Here is a 19,139-nt window from a genome sequence, read left to right as displayed (position 1 = left end):
TATGGAGGTTACTGAAAGCTCTATACATACTGTTTGTTAAAATTAAACTTCGTTGGGCATTGGTTAAATTTAAATGCATCAAAGAGGGAAACTTGTCCGACAGCTCCCAAGACAGGCACATTAAGACCCTTGACTTCAGCACCAAGGACAGTGACACGTTCAGAAAGGGAATAGAGAGAGAGTCCAAACATTTTCCTATTGACTCGAACTAAATGATGGAATAACAGCTGCTTGCTCTTACCTTGTCCTTGTTGGGTAAAGTCTGAGTCCTGGTGAAAGTGTCTCCTCCATTTATACTGATCAGTTCAGCATCTACAGGTGGAAACGGTCCAGGGAAAACCACCACATCACTCTTCAGTGTGTCTGAACTGAAACACACGTCGTACTGCTGAGTGGATTTGGAGTAAGACCAGCTCCCGTCAGGGTGGGTGGTGATCATGGGGGCGCTGTATCTGCTGAAAGAGCCGTCCGTCCTGTGGCATCTCACAGCTATTAAACTGATGAGACTCAGCAGAAAGATGACGGACACTGACACGATGGCAATCAGGAGGTACAGATTCAAATCCGAGAAGCTGTCCTCCTTTACAGGCACATGTCTGAACTGAGTCTGGATGTCAGTGGCGCTTTCAACAACCACCACATCAATAGAGACAGTAGCTGAGAGGGAGGGCTCTCCATTATCAGAAACCAGCACCACCAAGGGGTGAGTTTTCAGGTCATTGTCACTCATCCTCCTCTTCGTCCTGATTTCTCCCGTGCTGGTTCCAATCCTGAACAGGTTGTTTCCTTTGGGCTCAGACAGGTGATAAGAAAGCAGTGCGTTGTATCCAGAGTCTGCATCCACAGCCCTGATCTTTGCCACAAAGTATCCTGCTTCTGCAGAATATGGGATGTTCTCACTGTTGACGGAGCCGTGCTCAGAATAAGGAGCAAGAATGACTGGACTGTTGTCATTTTCATCGAGGATAAAAACATTGACGGTCACGTTGCTGCTGAGTGGAGGAACACCAGAGTCTGTGGCCTGAATTTTAAACTGAAAAGTTTTCGTCTCCTCAAAGTTAAAAGACTGCAGACTGACAATATCTCCAGTGTCGGAATTAATATTCACCATGGTAGATGACAGCATCGAGTAACTTTGCAAAAATGAGTAGCTCACGTGACCATTTTGATCAATATCAGAATCAAACGCAGTTACCGTTTTTATGACAGCCCCTACTGGACTGTTTTCTTTCACATAAACGTTCAGTACTGACTCAGTAAAGCGAGGTGGGTTGTCATTTACATCAGAAACCTGAACATTGAGTATACTGGTGCTTGAAAGAGGTGGAGTTCCTTCATCTGTTGCAACTATTGTCACATTATACTGGACCGTCGTCTCTCTGTCAAGTTGACCATCAACTACCAACGAGTAATAATTTTTATAATTTGTGTCTAGCTTAAAAGGTGTCGAGTTCACAATCACAGCTTTCACTGCACCATTCTTCCCACTATCCTGATCCAGCACAGAGACGAGAGCAATGGCGGTGCCCTGTTCTGCGTCTTCTTTCACTGAATTCAACAGCGAAGTCACAGTGACCTCAGGTGCATTATCGTTTAGGTCCACCACTTCAACCAGCACCTTACAGTGAGCAGACATCGGAGGCTGCCCTTTATCACTTGCCTGAGCGTGAATTTCAAATGCAGGGTTTTCTTCATAATCGATGTTTCCTTTCACCAAAATAGCTCCTGTTTCTGAGTCAATCTGGAATAGTTTTAAAACACGATCCTGTCCTTTACTTCTCAGTGAATATTCTATTTCAGCGTTAATTCCTTCATCTGCGTCTGATGCATTCAAAAGTATTACTGTACTACCAATAGCTATATTCTCAGTAATGCGTGTTTTGTATAGGGAGTTAGTGAAAGCAGGGGAGTTATCATTAATATCCAATACATTTATCACAATTTGTGATGTACCTGACTTTGGTGGATTTCCTCCGTCGACTGCAGTCACTGTAAGTTTTACAACCGGGTGTTTTTCTCTATCTAAGGCTTTCTGCAGCACAAGTTCAGCTGACACACTGTCGTCTCCTCTATGTACCTCTAAAGCGAAATAATCATTCGTGCTGAGTTTATACGTGCTAACATCATTCTTTCCAACGTCTAGATCCGATGCTCCAACAAATCCAAACCTGCCTCCTGGAACAGTACTCTCTGCAATATTAAGAGTCTGTATTTTTTCAGAAAAAAAAGGCGCATTGTCATTTATATCCAATATATTTATCTCCAAACGATAAAGGTTTAGTGGTTTGTTGATCACGGCTTCTACAGTGATAGTACATTTTGTTGCCTTCTGGCAGAGCTCCTCACGGTCGATCCTTTCAATCACATAAAGACTGCCAGTTTTCAGATTGATGTCAAAATGTTTTCTCTTTGATCCGCTAACAACCTGAAACATGCGAGACTCCAAGTCTTTAGAATTCAAATTTAAGTCTTTCCCAAGATTTCCCACAGATGTCCCAGGATTTACCTCCTCTGATATAGAGTATGACAGCTGCCCTGATACACCTTCACAGCAAAAATCCAAAAGAACAATGACTGTGGAGATCCAAAAGAGGCTGCGTATAATCCCTGTCGACATGCTGCTATCCGACTTGAACTGATGGTATGGCTTGTAGTCTCCGGAATTCTTTCCCAAAAAATAATGTAAAGAAAGTACAAAAATCCTTGTGTTTAATCATCGGGAAAAATACTGATTGACGACCACGGGATTAATTCTGGCAGTGCGTCTCCTTGTAACAAAGCCCCCAGGAAGCTCATCGTCCTCTGAATCTGGGTGGAGCTTCAATCAAGCTACACTGCATCAAAATGCTATGGTCTATTGTGTCCCCGTGTGGTCATTTGATGAAACTACATTCAACACAGATATTACATGAGTTATTTAACCTGCAATTTAAATCGGGTAAAAATAACACAAAAAGCACATATAAAGTATTGGAATCAGTCTTTGTCCCCTACCCGTTAGACCATAACGCAGTGAAATAATAAGAACACTTTCCTGAAACATATCAAAAGACATTTTGCTAAACGACAGTGGTATTTAAACTGTTGACTAATAACTACAGATTCATCTTTATCTACAATGAAATATGTATCTGGATATGGAAAATAATGCATTCATAGTGTTACTGAAAATAGGTGTTGATAGTCTCAATAAGAACTAAAAAATAACACACACACACACACACACACACACACACACACACACACACACACACACACACACACACACACACACACACACACACACACACACACACACACACACACACACACACGTTGAATTGAAAAAGAGAAATGATTTAGAAGAAGAAAAAGACCGAAATGCAACAGATCCATCCTTACATACATCCACCCATCCATCAATCGCTGGCTGTTTTTAATGCAAACGTATGTCTCCCTCGGACATATTTTGAAACTTATTTCTGCACCATAGAAAATGATGTCAAAGAAAAAATTGTCATCCAGGGAAAATAAATACTTTTACTGGTTAGACAAACAAATATTTGTTTATTGTGAAAAACAAATAAAAAAAGACTACTGTATAAGCCATTCTTGTGAATCAGTTCACACATGAAAGTAAACATGAAATTCTTACTTTCTCTTTGTATTATTTTAAACTTTCTCAAAACAAATGAGAACATACAAATGACTTTTATTCTTATTATTTCTGATACGAGAAAAATGTTTTTGATTCAGTTTTTGATTTACCCTTCAGAGCACACTGAATAAAGTGCTATACGCATCAGCACCATGGATAGCGACACATACAGCAACGCTGAAAACCAGAGACGGGCAAAAAAAACCTATGTCCCTTTTCTACCACAGTATAAACCTGTAATATAAATTCAAATAGTAAAAATATTGTCAAAGTAATTCAAGTTAACTATCATAAACGTGACTTTGATCAGTTTTTTTTTTCCTCAGGTCACGAAAGCAACATCGGCTACAGTGGGTTTCTTACCTTTTCCTTTGTGGGCAAAGTCTGAGTTCTGGTGAAAGTGTCTCCTCCATTTATACTGATCAGTTCAGCATCTACAGGTGGAAACGGTCCAGGGAAAACCACCACATCACTCTTCAGTGTGTCTGAGCTGAAACACACGTCGTACTGCTGAGTGGATTTGGAGTAAGACCAGCTCCCGTCAGGGTGGGTGGTGATCATGGGGGCGCTGTACCTGCTGAAAGAGCTCTCTGTCCTGTGGCATCTCACAGCTATTAAACTGATGAGACTCAGCAGAAAGATGACGGACACTGACACGATGGCAATCAGCAGGTACAGGTTCAAATCCGAGAAACTGTCCTCCTTTACAGGCACGTGTCTGAACTGAGTCTGGATGTCAGCGGTGCTTTCAAAAACCACCACATCAATAGAGACAGTAGCTGAGAGGGAGGGCTCTCCATTGTCAGAAACCAGCACCATCAAGGGGTGAGTTTTCAGGTCATTGTCACTCATCCTCCTCTTCGTCCTGATTTCTCCCGTGCTGGTTCCAATCCTGAACAGGTTGTTTCCTTTGGGCTCAGACAGGTGATAAGAAAGCAGTGCGTTGTATCCAGAGTCTGCATCTACAGCCCTGATCTTTGCCACAAAATATCCTGCTTCTGCAGAATATGGGATATTCTCACTGTTAACTGAGCTGTGCTCAGAATAAGGAGCAAGAATTGTAGGAACATTATCATTTTCATCGAGGATAAAAACATTGATGGTCACGTTGCTGCTGAGTGGAGGAACACCAGAGTCTGTGGCCTGAACTTTGAACTGAAACGTTTTCATCTCCTCGAAGTTGAAAGACTGCAGACTGATAATCTCTCCCGTTTCTGAATTAATATTTAGAATTGTAGATGACGGGATTGAGTCGCTGCTTTGTAAAAATGAGTAGCTCACGAGGCCATTTTTATCAACATCAGCATCAGTTGCAGTCACAGTTTTTAAAGTCGCACCAACTGGACTATTTTCTTTAACATAAACACTTATGGTTTCTTCTATGAAAAATGGTTTGTTATCATTCACATCAGAAACGTGGACATTAATCACGCTCGTGCTGGAGAGAGGTGGGCTGCCCTCATCAGTAGCAGTGATGCTGATATTGTATTGAGAAGAAGTCTCTCGGTCCAGGGGACCGTCCACTACCAACGAATAGTAATTCTTATAATTCGACTCTAATTTAAAAGGAACATTATTGGATATTCTACACTTCACCATGCCATTTTTGCCTCCATCTTTATCATGTACTGAAACCAGAGCAATGGCCGTCCCGACTGACGCGTCCTCTTTCACAGAGTTCAGCAGAGATGAGACTGTAATTTCAGGTTCGTTGTCATTCACGTCTATAACCTCGATCAGTAACTTGGCATGTGACATTTGAGGAGAACTTCCACCATCACTGGCTTGTACTCGAATCTCAAAAGCATTATTTTCCTCAAAGTCAACATTCTTTATATTTGTTACTGTCCCGGTTCTTTCATCTATGGCGAAGAACTGAGACTGTTTCCCTCGGCCTACTTTATTTAAAGAATATCTCACCTGTCCGTTTGTTCCTGTGTCTAAGTCAGTTGCATTTAATGTTATTATCGAAGAACCTATTTTCACATTTTCGTGCAAACTGGCTTTGTACAACGTTTGGCTGAATACAGGAGCATTATCATTAATGTCCAATACATTTACTCTGATGGTCATTGAGCCTGATTTAGCAGGTGTTCCTCCATCCATGGCAGTCAAAATGAGACTGACAACAGACTGTTTTTCTCTGTCTAGCACTTTTCGGAGGACCAATTCGGGAGCTATACTTTCTCCTTTTAACATATCGAGGGAGAAATATTCATTTTGGCTGAGCCTGTAATTGTAAACAGAATTTTTACCAACGTCTGCGTCATGAGCTGGTTGCAGAGGAAATTTTGCTCCGGTCACAGAGTTTTCTGTTATGTTAATTGATTCTAAAATACCGAGAAATGATGGAGAATTGTCATTTACATCTAATATTGTTACTTCAATGCGGTATAGCTTTAAAGGGTTATTTATTACTGCTTCTACACCAAGTGAACATTTGGCCTCATCACCGCACAGTTCCTCTCGATCTATTCTCTCGTTGACATACAGAACACCAGTCTTTAGATCTACCTCGAAATATTTTCTCTTTCCTCCGGCAACGATCTGCAACATGCGGGACTCAAACTCCTGGACATTCAGGTCCAGATCTTTGGCGATATTTCCAACAACAGTCCCCAGATTGACCTCCTCGTGGACGGAATAAGACAGCTGTCCAAACACCGCTTCCCAGTAACAATCCAGCAGCAAAACCAGGAGATAAATCCACACAGAACTCGCTCTTCCCGGTAAATACATAATGGCTTAAATCCAAAAAGTCACATTTACAAGAAGTGTTTAGGATCTCCCTCATGTAAAAACAAAGCCTCCTGAAAAATAAGGAATATCTTGACACAGCCTTGCACACTCTGGTCCGTCTTTTCTCTCCACCTCCTGTGTCTCTTTGTTTCAAACGTCCGAGAAACGTCATCTTCTAAACCTGGGAGGAGCCCGAGACAGCAAAGAGAGCTGCAAAATGTCATGGTCTACAATGTCCCCGCGTGGACATTTCTGAGAACTACACAGGGCCTCAGACATTACACATGAGGGACCTCTGTTTTTTCCAGGAGTTTTCAAGAAGACATCGTCGGTTTGTTCCCGAATTAAGTGTCACCTATTTGCAGCCGTTGAACATTATACAGCTTCATGGTTTTTTTTTTTTTTTTTGGTTTGTAAAATAATCTTGAAATCTGACGAAACAAGCCCACACATTTGAAAAATGTTCATGATCTGGACACTCATTGCGAGCAATAATCCATTTATTCTGAAATTCAAGCACGAAACGTTGGTGGAAAATTTCTCATATTAAAATTTGAAATCTTTCCAAAATTTCTAAATATTTAGAATGTAAAATGATAACGAATCATTTTAACTCGCCAAGGTCGGTTCTGCATGGATGTCGCTGAAACGATACGTCATTATATTTGTTTATGACATCAACTATGGAGGTTACTGAAAGCTCTATACATACTGTTTGTTAAAATTAAACTTCGTTGGGCATTGGTTAAATTTAAATGCATCAAAGAGGGAAACTTGTCCGACAGCTCCCAAGACAGGCACATTAAGACCCTTGACTTCAGCACCAAGGACAGTGACACGTTCAGAAAGGGAATAGAGAGAGAGTCCAAACATTTTCCTATTGACTCGAACTAAATGATGGAATAACAGCTGCTTGCTCTTACCTTGTCCTTGTTGGGTAAAGTCTGAGTCCTGGTGAAAGTGTCTCCTCCATTTATACTGATCAGTTCAGCATCTACAGGTGGAAACGGTCCAGGGAAAACCACCACATCACTCTTCAGTGTGTCTGAACTGAAACACACGTCGTACTGCTGAGTGGATTTGGAGTAAGACCAGCTCCCGTCAGGGTGGGTGGTGATCATGGGGGCGCTGTATCTGCTGAAAGAGCCGTCCGTCCTGTGGCATCTCACAGCTATTAAACTGATGAGACTCAGCAGAAAGATGACGGACACTGACACGATGGCAATCAGGAGGTACAGATTCAAATCCGAGAAGCTGTCCTCCTTTACAGGCACATGTCTGAACTGAGTCTGGATGTCAGTGGCGCTTTCAACAACCACCACATCAATAGAGACAGTAGCTGAGAGGGAGGGCTCTCCATTATCAGAAACCAGCACCACCAAGGGGTGAGTTTTCAGGTCATTGTCACTCATCCTCCTCTTCGTCCTGATTTCTCCCGTGCTGGTTCCAATCCTGAACAGGTTGTTTCCTTTGGGCTCAGACAGGTGATAAGAAAGCAGTGCGTTGTATCCAGAGTCTGCATCCACAGCCCTGATCTTTGCCACAAAGTATCCTGCTTCTGCAGAATATGGGATGTTCTCACTGTTGACGGAGCCGTGCTCAGAATAAGGAGCAAGAATGACTGGACTGTTGTCATTTTCATCGAGGATAAAAACATTGACGGTCACGTTGCTGCTGAGTGGAGGAACACCAGAGTCTGTGGCCTGAATTTTAAACTGAAAAGTTTTCGTCTCCTCAAAGTTAAAAGACTGCAGACTGACAATATCTCCAGTGTCGGAATTAATATTCACCATGGTAGATGACAGCATCGAGTAACTTTGCAAAAATGAGTAGCTCACGTGACCATTTTGATCAATATCAGAATCAAACGCAGTTACCGTTTTTATGACAGCCCCTACTGGACTGTTTTCTTTCACATAAACGTTCAGTACTGACTCAGTAAAGCGAGGTGGGTTGTCATTTACATCAGAAACCTGAACATTGAGTATACTGGTGCTTGAAAGAGGTGGAGTTCCTTCATCTGTTGCAACTATTGTCACATTATACTGGACCGTCGTCTCTCTGTCAAGTTGACCATCAACTACCAACGAGTAATAATTTTTATAATTTGTGTCTAGCTTAAAAGGTGTCGAGTTCACAATCACAGCTTTCACTGCACCATTCTTCCCACTATCCTGATCCAGCACAGAGACGAGAGCAATGGCGGTGCCCTGTTCTGCGTCTTCTTTCACTGAATTCAACAGCGAAGTCACAGTGACCTCAGGTGCATTATCGTTTAGGTCCACCACTTCAACCAGCACCTTACAGTGAGCAGACATCGGAGGCTGCCCTTTATCACTTGCCTGAGCGTGAATTTCAAATGCAGGGTTTTCTTCATAATCGATGTTTCCTTTCACCAAAATAGCTCCTGTTTCTGAGTCAATCTGGAATAGTTTTAAAACACGATCCTGTCCTTTACTTCTCAGTGAATATTCTATTTCAGCGTTAATTCCTTCATCTGCGTCTGATGCATTCAAAAGTATTACTGTACTACCAATAGCTATATTCTCAGTAATGCGTGTTTTGTATAGGGAGTTAGTGAAAGCAGGGGAGTTATCATTAATATCCAATACATTTATCACAATTTGTGATGTACCTGACTTTGGTGGATTTCCTCCGTCGACTGCAGTCACTGTAAGTTTTACAACCGGGTGTTTTTCTCTATCTAAGGCTTTCTGCAGCACAAGTTCAGCTGACACACTGTCGTCTCCTCTATGTACCTCTAAAGCGAAATAATCATTCGTGCTGAGTTTATACGTGCTAACATCATTCTTTCCAACGTCTAGATCCGATGCTCCAACAAATCCAAACCTGCCTCCTGGAACAGTACTCTCTGCAATATTAAGAGTCTGTATTTTTTCAGAAAAAAAAGGCGCATTGTCATTTATATCCAATATATTTATCTCCAAACGATAAAGGTTTAGTGGTTTGTTGATCACGGCTTCTACAGTGATAGTACATTTTGTTGCCTTCTGGCAGAGCTCCTCACGGTCGATCCTTTCAATCACATAAAGACTGCCAGTTTTCAGATTGATGTCAAAATGTTTTCTCTTTGATCCGCTAACAACCTGAAACATGCGAGACTCCAAGTCTTTAGAATTCAAATTTAAGTCTTTCCCAAGATTTCCCACAGATGTCCCAGGATTTACCTCCTCTGATATAGAGTATGACAGCTGCCCTGATACACCTTCACAGCAAAAATCCAAAAGAACAATGACTGTGGAGATCCAAAAGAGGCTGCGTATAATCCCTGTCGACATGCTGCTATCCGACTTGAACTGATGGTATGGCTTGTAGTCTCCGGAATTCTTTCCCAAAAAATAATGTAAAGAAAGTACAAAAATCCTTGTGTTTAATCATCGGGAAAAATACTGATTGACGACCACGGGATTAATTCTGGCAGTGCGTCTCCTTGTAACAAAGCCCCCAGGAAGCTCATCGTCCTCTGAATCTGGGTGGAGCTTCAATCAAGCTACACTGCATCAAAATGCTATGGTCTATTGTGTCCCCGTGTGGTCATTTGATGAAACTACATTCAACACAGATATTACATGAGTTATTTAACCTGCAATTTAAATCGGGTAAAAATAACACAAAAAGCACATATAAAGTATTGGAATCAGTCTTTGTCCCCTACCCGTTAGACCATAACGCAGTGAAATAATAAGAACACTTTCCTGAAACATATCAAAAGACATTTTGCTAAACGACAGTGGTATTTAAACTGTTGACTAATAACTACAGATTCATCTTTATCTACAATGAAATATGTATCTGGATATGGAAAATAATGCATTCATAGTGTTACTGAAAATAGGTGTTGATAGTCTCAATAAGAACTAAAAAATAACACACACACACACACACACACACACACACACACACACACACACACACACACACACACACACACACACACACACACACACACACACACACACACGTTGAATTGAAAAAGAGAAATGATTTAGAAGAAGAAAAAGACCGAAATGCAACAGATCCATCCTTACATACATCCACCCATCCATCAATCGCTGGCTGTTTTTAATGCAAACGTATGTCTCCCTCGGACATATTTTGAAACTTATTTCTGCACCATAGAAAATGATGTCAAAGAAAAAATTGTCATCCAGGGAAAATAAATACTTTTACTGGTTAGACAAACAAATATTTGTTTATTGTGAAAAACAAATAAAAAAAGACTACTGTATAAGCCATTCTTGTGAATCAGTTCACACATGAAAGTAAACATGAAATTCTTACTTTCTCTTTGTATTATTTTAAACTTTCTCAAAACAAATGAGAACATACAAATGACTTTTATTCTTATTATTTCTGATACGAGAAAAATGTTTTTGATTCAGTTTTTGATTTACCCTTCAGAGCACACTGAATAAAGTGCTATACGCATCAGCACCATGGATAGCGACACATACAGCAACGCTGAAAACCAGAGACGGGCAAAAAAAACCTATGTCCCTTTTCTACCACAGTATAAACCTGTAATATAAATTCAAATAGTAAAAATATTGTCAAAGTAATTCAAGTTAACTATCATAAACGTGACTTTGATCAGTTTTTTTTTTCCTCAGGTCACGAAAGCAACATCGGCTACAGTGGGTTTCTTACCTTTTCCTTTGTGGGCAAAGTCTGAGTTCTGGTGAAAGTGTCTCCTCCATTTATACTGATCAGTTCAGCATCTACAGGTGGAAACGGTCCAGGGAAAACCACCACATCACTCTTCAGTGTGTCTGAGCTGAAACACACGTCGTACTGCTGAGTGGATTTGGAGTAAGACCAGCTCCCGTCAGGGTGGGTGGTGATCATGGGGGCGCTGTACCTGCTGAAAGAGCTCTCTGTCCTGTGGCATCTCACAGCTATTAAACTGATGAGACTCAGCAGAAAGATGACGGACACTGACACGATGGCAATCAGCAGGTACAGGTTCAAATCCGAGAAACTGTCCTCCTTTACAGGCACGTGTCTGAACTGAGTCTGGATGTCAGCGGTGCTTTCAACAACCACCACATCAATAGAGACAGTAGCTGAGAGGGAGGGCTCTCCATTGTCAGAAACCAGCACCACCAAGGGGTGAGTTTTCAGGTCATTGTCACTCATCCTCCTCTTTGTCCTGATTTCTCCCGTGCTGGTTCCGATCCTGAACAGGTTGTTTCCTTTGGGCTCAGACAGGTGATAAGAAAGCAGTGCGTTGTATCCAGAGTCTGCATCCACAGCCCTGATCTTTGCCACAAAGTATCCTGCTTCTGCAGAATATGGGATGTTCTCACTGTTGACGGAGCTGTGCTCAGAATAAGGAGCAAGAATGGCTGGACTGTTGTCATTTTCATCGAGGATAAAAACATTGACGGACACGTTGCTGCTGAGTGGAGGAACTCCAGAGTCTGTGGCCTGAACTTTGAACTGAAACGTTTTCATCTCTTCAAAGTTAAAAGACTGCAGACTTATAATTTCTCCTGTCTCTGAATTGATATTTACCATTGTGGATGACAGTAAAGTGTTACTTTTACTTCCAAGAAATGAATAGGAGATTTTGCTGTTTAAATCGCTGTCAGCATCAGTCGCAGTTACAGTTTCAATCACTAACCCCACCGGACTATTCTCATTTACGTATACATTAATTGCAGCCTCTGGGAACAGAGGCGCGTTATCATTGACATCAGAAACTTGAATGGAAAGCATACTGGTGCTGGAGAGCGGTGGGCTCCCTTTATCATTAGCAACTATAGTCACATTGTAGATAGATACGCGCTCCCTGTCCAGCGGCCCATCAACTAGCAGAGAATAATAGTTCTTATAGTTTGTTTCTAGTTTGAACGGAGCATCATTTTTAATCTCGATTTGAATCTCGCCATTTTTGCCACCGTCTCTGTCGAGGACTGACACAAGTGCAACTGCAGTGCCTACAGCAGCATCCTCCTTCACCGTGTTATGTAGGGACGTCACGGTGATCTCAGGCGCATTGTCATTTAGATCAACCACCTCCACCAACACCTTACAATGAGCAGACATCGGAGGCTGGCCTCTGTCACTCGCCTCAACACGTATCTCAAAGGCTCTTTTCTCCTCAAAATCTATGTCTCCTTTAACTCTGATGACCCCCGTCTCTTTTTCAATTTCAAATATATCAAGTATTCGGTCTTGATCCTTACTTCTCAGAGAATAGATGATCTCACTGTTGAGGCCCTCGTCTGCGTCTGTCGCGTTCACTGTGATTATCGTTGTCCCACGAGGTGCGTTTTCGGGTACTTTTGTTTTGTACAAAGACTCACTAAATACCGGAATATTGTCATTATTGTCCAACACATTGACAACGAGCTGCGAAGTGCCTGATTTTGGGGGATTTCCTCCATCAACAGCAGTCAATATCATGGTGATCACGGCTTGCTTTTCCCGGTCCAAAGCTTTTTGCAACACCAACTCAGCAGACACAGTGTCACCGGCTTTGTGCACCGCTAAAGAGAAATGTTCATTTTGGCTTAATTTGTAAGTATTAACACCGTTTTTCCCCACATCTGCATCAGTTGCTTCAGATAATGCAAATTTCACTCCCGGTAATGTACTTTCTGCAATAAATAAATTTTGCAGTTTGGTAGTAAAGAGTGGAGCATTGTCGTTCACATCTAAAATGTCCACGTCTATACGATAAAGCTTTAATGGATTATTAATCACAGCCTCAACACTTACAGAGCATTTTAGTTCATCTGAGCACAGCTCCTCTCTGTCTATTCTCTCATTAGCATACAGGGCACCAGTCTTTGTATTTACCTCAAAGAATTTTCGTTTTGATCCAGTAACTATCTGAAACATGCGAGATTCCAGCTCTTTTAAATTGATATTCAAATCCTTGGCTATATTTCCAACAGGAGTCCCCACGTTTACCTCCTCTGAAATTGAGTAAGAGAGCTGTCCGACCACCGTTTGGAAGTGAAAATCCAGTAGAAAAAGGCACACATAAATCCCAAAATAGCTCCACTTAAAAGCCCGTGGCATTTCTCCTTGATGAAAATAAATCTAAAATGTGAAATTGTTGTAGAGGGTATCATCCGAGATGAGCTGATTCTAATGGTCGCTGTTTGTTCCACTGCTGTCGGTGTCCTTTTAACAAAGAATGAAGAAGAGGATGACTGAAAACAGGAGGGGCCATATGGATTGAACACCAGGGTGGATCCTGATGGATCAACAGCAGCCCCATGTGGAGAATGGCGGGAAATGCACGGAGAGTGTGGAAAAGACCATTCAGCATCAAAAACAAATGAGAAACGCCTTGTCAATGCCACGTCAAACCTAAAAACCTACAGACAGACACCCAACATTCAACATCATCTTAATATTTCAGTAAAATTAAGCCTGAAGGACTGAGAGGATAAAGATGAGTTTCCTTCTTCTGGTCAGCTGCATTTTTAACACTGGGCAGTCCAACACCTGGAGTTGATACTATTTGTTTTTGTAGGCATTGTTTCTGTCCTGTTTGCCTCTTTTTAAATGTAGATAAAGCCACATTTTTTTAACCACATTTACACCTTCAAAAAAAAACTAAGCCAAAAAAGATAAAAACAAACGCAGCCCTCATCTCAAAGCCAGGATCAAACATACAACCTTAAAAAAAAAGAAGGGAAAAAAGAGCACATAGTTCTTAATATCTGCGAAATAGGGACAATGTTATTATTTTGTCAAATAAATAAAGAATTAGATTGCATGTGCCGTTTCACATATATTGATTTATTACAATCTAGTCTGTGTAAAGCAACACTTTGTATTCTATTTGCATCTGTTGCAGGGTATAATTTGTGAAGACATGCCACCAGGAAAATAAACAAACAAACACATAAACACGTAAATAAATAAATAAATAAATAAATAAATAAATAAATAAATAAATAAATATCATTAGTGGATTCAAAAAAAAGGATTCTTTTTTTAAATATAATGCTTGCTTGGTTAAAACCACTCCTTCTAGTTGTACGCATGTGCACATCTTTGTCCTGATATCTTTTGGCTTTCACAAATTTCTGTGGATATCTATCACTTAAATTAGGCAAGTAAGCTGCTAATAATCATGTGCTTTACTCAAACAAGGCCACATTCACCCTTTAAGCTGATTGACACCTGAAGTGAGACCACACAGCAAGCTTGGTTTTTTTAGATACTCTGTCACCACAAAATTGTTGTCAGAGACAACTAAACTAGATTCTTATATACTTGCTCAGAAGAAGGACTATTGTCACTTGTGTTTGTGTGTGTGTGTGTGTGTGTGTGTGTGTGTGTGTGTGTGTGTGTGTGTGTGTGTGTGTGTGTGTGTGTGTGTGTGTGTGTGTTCTCGTATTTCTATCCTTGTTGGGGCCAAATGTCCCCACAAGGATAGCAAAACGTGGAACGACGTGCCTTGTGGGGACCTTTTTCTGGTCCTAAGTAGGAGAAACAGTGTTTTCTTGACCATGTTGTTGTTACTGAAAAAAGTAAAAGTGCAAAAACATTTCTTTAGGGTTAGGCTGTGTTGTGGTGTGGGTTAGGGTTAGGGTAAGGGTCAGGGTTAGGGGCTAGACATGAATGGGAGTCAATGGACGGTCCCCACAAGGATAGAAATACAAGACTGTGTGTGTGTGTGTGTGTGTGTGTGTGTGTGTGTGTGTGTGTGTGTGTGTGTGTGTTAAAACAGATTCTTCTTTTCCTTGACCATGTTATTGGTTAAGAATTGCCCTATATTTTTCTAAAAGTCATTTTATTATCTTTAAAAGACATGATCTTTTGTGTAAATTCTTTATGGTGGAGATTTCAAGGAGATGTGTGAAGCTCAACTGAATAAAATAAAATTGAAATAATTTTGTTAAACAGTGAGCAAATTCTTCAACGACAGCTTTGTTTTGACTTACTGGAACCCTTGGGTGTCATTTTTTCCCCCTCTCCCTATAAATCAGCTTAATTTTTTCCAGCAAAGCTTCACAATTCTCTCTGAAATCTACACCTGAGGGCTGGGTCCAGAGAAGGGCAAATTAAAAATTTGTCATAGGACTTGATCAGGGGACTAAGATTATGTCAGCCTGAAAGTTTGACTTTGCTCCTGCTCATATTGACCTCTGAATTATGACTTTTAAAGCTTCCATTCTGACAAACATCCTAGAATCATGGGCCCGTTATACAAACTTCTTGAACTCTACTAGCATGTAAGATGTGGCTTGATATTATCACCATCAGGGGCATTATAATATGTGGTAAAAACTGAATTTGACTTATGTATTCAATTTGATTTGTAAATTCAATCTAAAAAAGTGTATTCATCATCAAATTAAACCCCAAAATGTACTTAAAGTTTTAATCACTGTGAGAAAAAAAGAACTAAAACTCACACTCAGGTCACAAGACAACATGATGGAAGATGTCATGAATTTATTGTTCTTCATGCGGTTTGAAAAACTAGAGTTACATTTTATAACCTAAAATAAACTGAATGAAAAGCTTTAAATGTGCATCTGTAAAAGTATGCTGCATGTGGTATCGAATAAGTGTGAAGCAGCCCAGCTATTGTGGTAATTTGTGTTTTTATCACATCAGATCAAGGTAAATTGAGCTCGTTTCTAGAGCAAACAACAGAAAATGCTTTTTTTTTTTTTTTTTTTTTTTTTTTTTTTTTAGCATATTCATGTTCTTTTACCTTCCCATTGAGATTTCCACAGTACGGATCAGCTCCGCTCTTTTCAAGCAGGTTTGCACGACACCCGGAAGCAAAAGGCTAACTGGCTGGCATTTTTTTTTAACTCAAATACCCATAATGCTTTGCATCTTTTTCAAACTATGAAGTAGCCTGTCACAGCATTAGCCTCGGGGCTAGAGAGATGAGCTCGTTAAAAGAGCCAGTTGTAACAAGTTGAAAGTAACAGCGAGTATTTCGGCCACTGTAAGAGTGAATGCACATATATTTTACGAACAACAGCTGTGAATGATATTGTTGGAATCATTAAGATCGATCTTTGAAGACATTTCCATGGTGATGGAGGACACAGCGGCACAGTTGTGTATGTGAGCTTCTCTGTTTTCTTAATTTTTATTGATTAACATGGTCAAGGAATTGCAAAATCTGTTTCAACTATGAAAATCCGTTGCAGATTTAAGCAATTCGGGGCAAAATTCTTTCTGAGCAAAATATTTGAGAATGCAGTTTAGTTGTCTCTGAGCATAATTTTGTGGAGTCAGGGTTGGTAATGCAGCCATATCACTGTGGCGTAAAACTTGAAAATATGTATTTTTTTCCGTTGTAAATTACATATACGGAAATTAGGGAATTGTTAGATATGATCTGATGAAACAACTATGCTACATAATTCCAAAACCACTGTGAGATACAAGCTACACTTTGAATCCCTATGTTATGTAGGTAATGATATCTATAAGTTCTTCAAAAAAAAATTCTACTGTTACAATAGTTGATAATTTCTGAATTGTACTGTAAAGACAACACACTCTACACACTCTCTACTTATATATAGTAGAGGTACCAGTGTCAGAAAAAGCCTTGGTCGACTTTTCAGTCATGGTGGTCAACTTGATCTTTGATATCACAAACTGATAACTCAAAATTAACCACTTTCCCTCAACAATGGATTATCATTTTGTCCAACCGATGTTGGCAAAAACACACTGGTATATGTCACATTTAACACAGGTTTTTTTCTTCATTGTGTTGCTTTTATATGCGTAAGTTGTAGCAGTCCGCATGCCTTTGGCATTACTGAAAACACCATTAAACTAATCAGATTTTTCTCTTTCTTTCTTTGGCATTCTTCTAGTTGGTGTGGCAGTGTGAAGACTGAAGGGCTCAAAACCATCAGAAACTTTGGTTGATTATCCTTAAACATCAAATGGCTCAATACAGGACAAAGACTCATAATATGGGCTCTCCAAAAGTGGCAGTAAATGCAAAAGTCTCGACGATGAGCGACTTGAACATTAAGAGATGTAAAACGTAAAAACATTGCATCACTTTTAAGAAGGAATATGTCAAAGAAATTCCCATGAAGAAGAAAAGGGATGCTGGAGAACTGAAAACCAGGTGGCCTCCAGAGGTAAGAACATGCTACTTTTCTGTGTGAGCATCTTTATTCAGTCACAAAGCTGGGGAGATTTTAATGGTGAGGCGGTGACAAAAAATCTGAAAGTTACAGTTGTAGTAACTATTCCCTTCTTTATCCAGACGTTGTATTCTCAGATGCATAAGTGAAAATAAACCATTCATACATGCAGCCCAAAGCTAGTTGCCAGTGAAAAACCTGCTGCTTCTCTGCTCTCAACATCACCTTTATGTCACTTAGGGGTAACTCTTGCTATGGCTTTTCACTTCAACACAATCAAACCTGCAGTGAGGGTGTGTGTCCTATTTAAAGGCATGGCTTCACACCCAAACAATCACACAGGTGTTCCTCATCAACAATTCAGTGCTGTCTCATTCCAGTTCAGTCCCGCTTCATCTTTCCCTCCAAGACATTTGACTTGACACCCCCCATGATATGTTGGGAGGATCAGCTTTGAAGGAAAAATTAGAAATCAGTGAATTGAGATTTGTTACGGATTTATTTTTCCAGTTGTTATTCTGCATGTACAAATACAAAAAAAAAAAAAAAAAAAAATCACCTAACAGCACCTGTGGATCAAGGAGGCTTAGATTTTCTCCTTTAAATGTCTTGGTGATTGCTTCAAAACGTTTGTAACAGGGACACAACTCCCCACAAAATCATTTTAATTATACCACTGTAGTTCAAAAAACCTTTTTTTTAATGTAACATCAGTTATAGTACTTATTATAAATGTACCACAATGTTCACAAATAAACTAGATATGCTGACAAATGCTCAATTGTGTGTCTTATCACCCACAGCAGAAATCCAATATTTCCCATGTTTAAGTGTGATTTTAGCAATTTAGTTGAGGACTAGCATTAGTTAATAAACTTCATAAGCGGGTGATTAAACATTTTTTATTTCAGAACACGTAAGCATTTTTCCAAAATATGATCCACATTAAATTTTATTTGTAGAATTACAATTTGTTGAGCTGTGTGATAATTGTTTAATCAGTGCATTCAGAAACTGTATTTTCTTTTCATTTCAATGGGGTGTTTTATTAAAGTACTTTATTCAAGCAAGGGGGAAATTCATATCAGCAGGTTGAAAAAAGCTGTTCAGGATTTTGTGCTACTGTAAAAGTTGGTCTGTGGTGGTTTTAGTCTAGGTCAGGCTGATGGATTAGTTAAAGGATTTTAGTCGCACATGATCTGTCTGGCTCAACTTCAAAGGATCACACATCATCTGCAGGAAATTTGAGAAGTTAAGTGAAAGTAGTGCAAAAAACCATTTCTGAATTAGCTTATTCACCACATTTAGTTATGCATTAAACAAAATCTAATTTCATCCACAGTTGTCCAAGATTAACTTACAATTACATATTTTGTTGGCTGATTTCACATTGGCTGTGTTTCTTCTTCATCGGTGTCATGGTTTCATAAAAATTGAAGGTACTGATACATAATTTATCATGAATACCTATTTCAGTCACACCGCTTGAATAAATGCAAGACTTTTTTAAGCTTTGCCCCCCCCCAAAAAATTCTGTTTCTCTGTCCTTTGCAAGGAATAGATGTATCCACACCCATTGTTCAATTGCATGTCAATATACAGGAAGAACACCTATGTTCTGAAATTTATTTTGGTGTATT

General features: G+C 40.0%; 4 protein-coding genes and 1 pseudogene across 15 annotated transcripts in view; all 5 read right to left on the bottom strand.

The window, feature by feature from the left end:
- LOC115397319 (protocadherin alpha-C2-like) overlaps window positions 1–19,139 on the bottom strand; it is a 422,283-nt gene that overhangs the window by 92,695 nt on the left and 310,449 nt on the right. The window lies entirely within an intron of this gene.
- On the bottom strand, window positions 209–1,132 carry LOC115403927 (protocadherin alpha-3-like). The gene has a single exon (XM_030112996.1). The coding sequence runs from the start codon at window positions 1,124–1,126 to the stop codon at window positions 209–211; it is 918 nt and encodes a 305-aa protein (XP_029968856.1). The 5' UTR covers window positions 1,127–1,132.
- Window positions 1,488–2,617, bottom strand: LOC115403918 (protocadherin beta-1-like). The gene is made up of 2 exons (XM_030112984.1): window positions 1,954–2,617; window positions 1,488–1,492 (listed from the first exon to the last, which is right to left on the bottom strand). Exons 1-2 carry the CDS (start codon window positions 2,615–2,617, stop codon window positions 1,488–1,490), a joined length of 669 nt encoding a protein of 222 aa, XP_029968844.1.
- Window positions 3,965–6,401, bottom strand: LOC115403904 (protocadherin alpha-9 pseudogene; annotated as a pseudogene).
- On the bottom strand, window positions 7,267–11,952 carry LOC115403895 (protocadherin alpha-3-like). The gene is made up of 2 exons (XM_030112925.1): window positions 11,825–11,952; window positions 7,267–8,079 (listed from the first exon to the last, which is right to left on the bottom strand). The coding sequence occupies exons 1-2, from the start codon at window positions 11,912–11,914 to the stop codon at window positions 7,267–7,269; spliced, it is 903 nt and encodes a 300-aa protein (XP_029968785.1). The 5' UTR covers window positions 11,915–11,952.

This window comes from Salarias fasciatus, chromosome 2, assembly GCF_902148845.1.
Source record: "Salarias fasciatus chromosome 2, fSalaFa1.1, whole genome shotgun sequence".
Classification (NCBI taxonomy): Eukaryota; Metazoa; Chordata; class Actinopteri; order Blenniiformes; family Blenniidae; genus Salarias; species Salarias fasciatus.
Note: the sequence above shows the minus strand (reverse complement) of the source record. Positions and strands in the feature narration are given on the sequence as shown.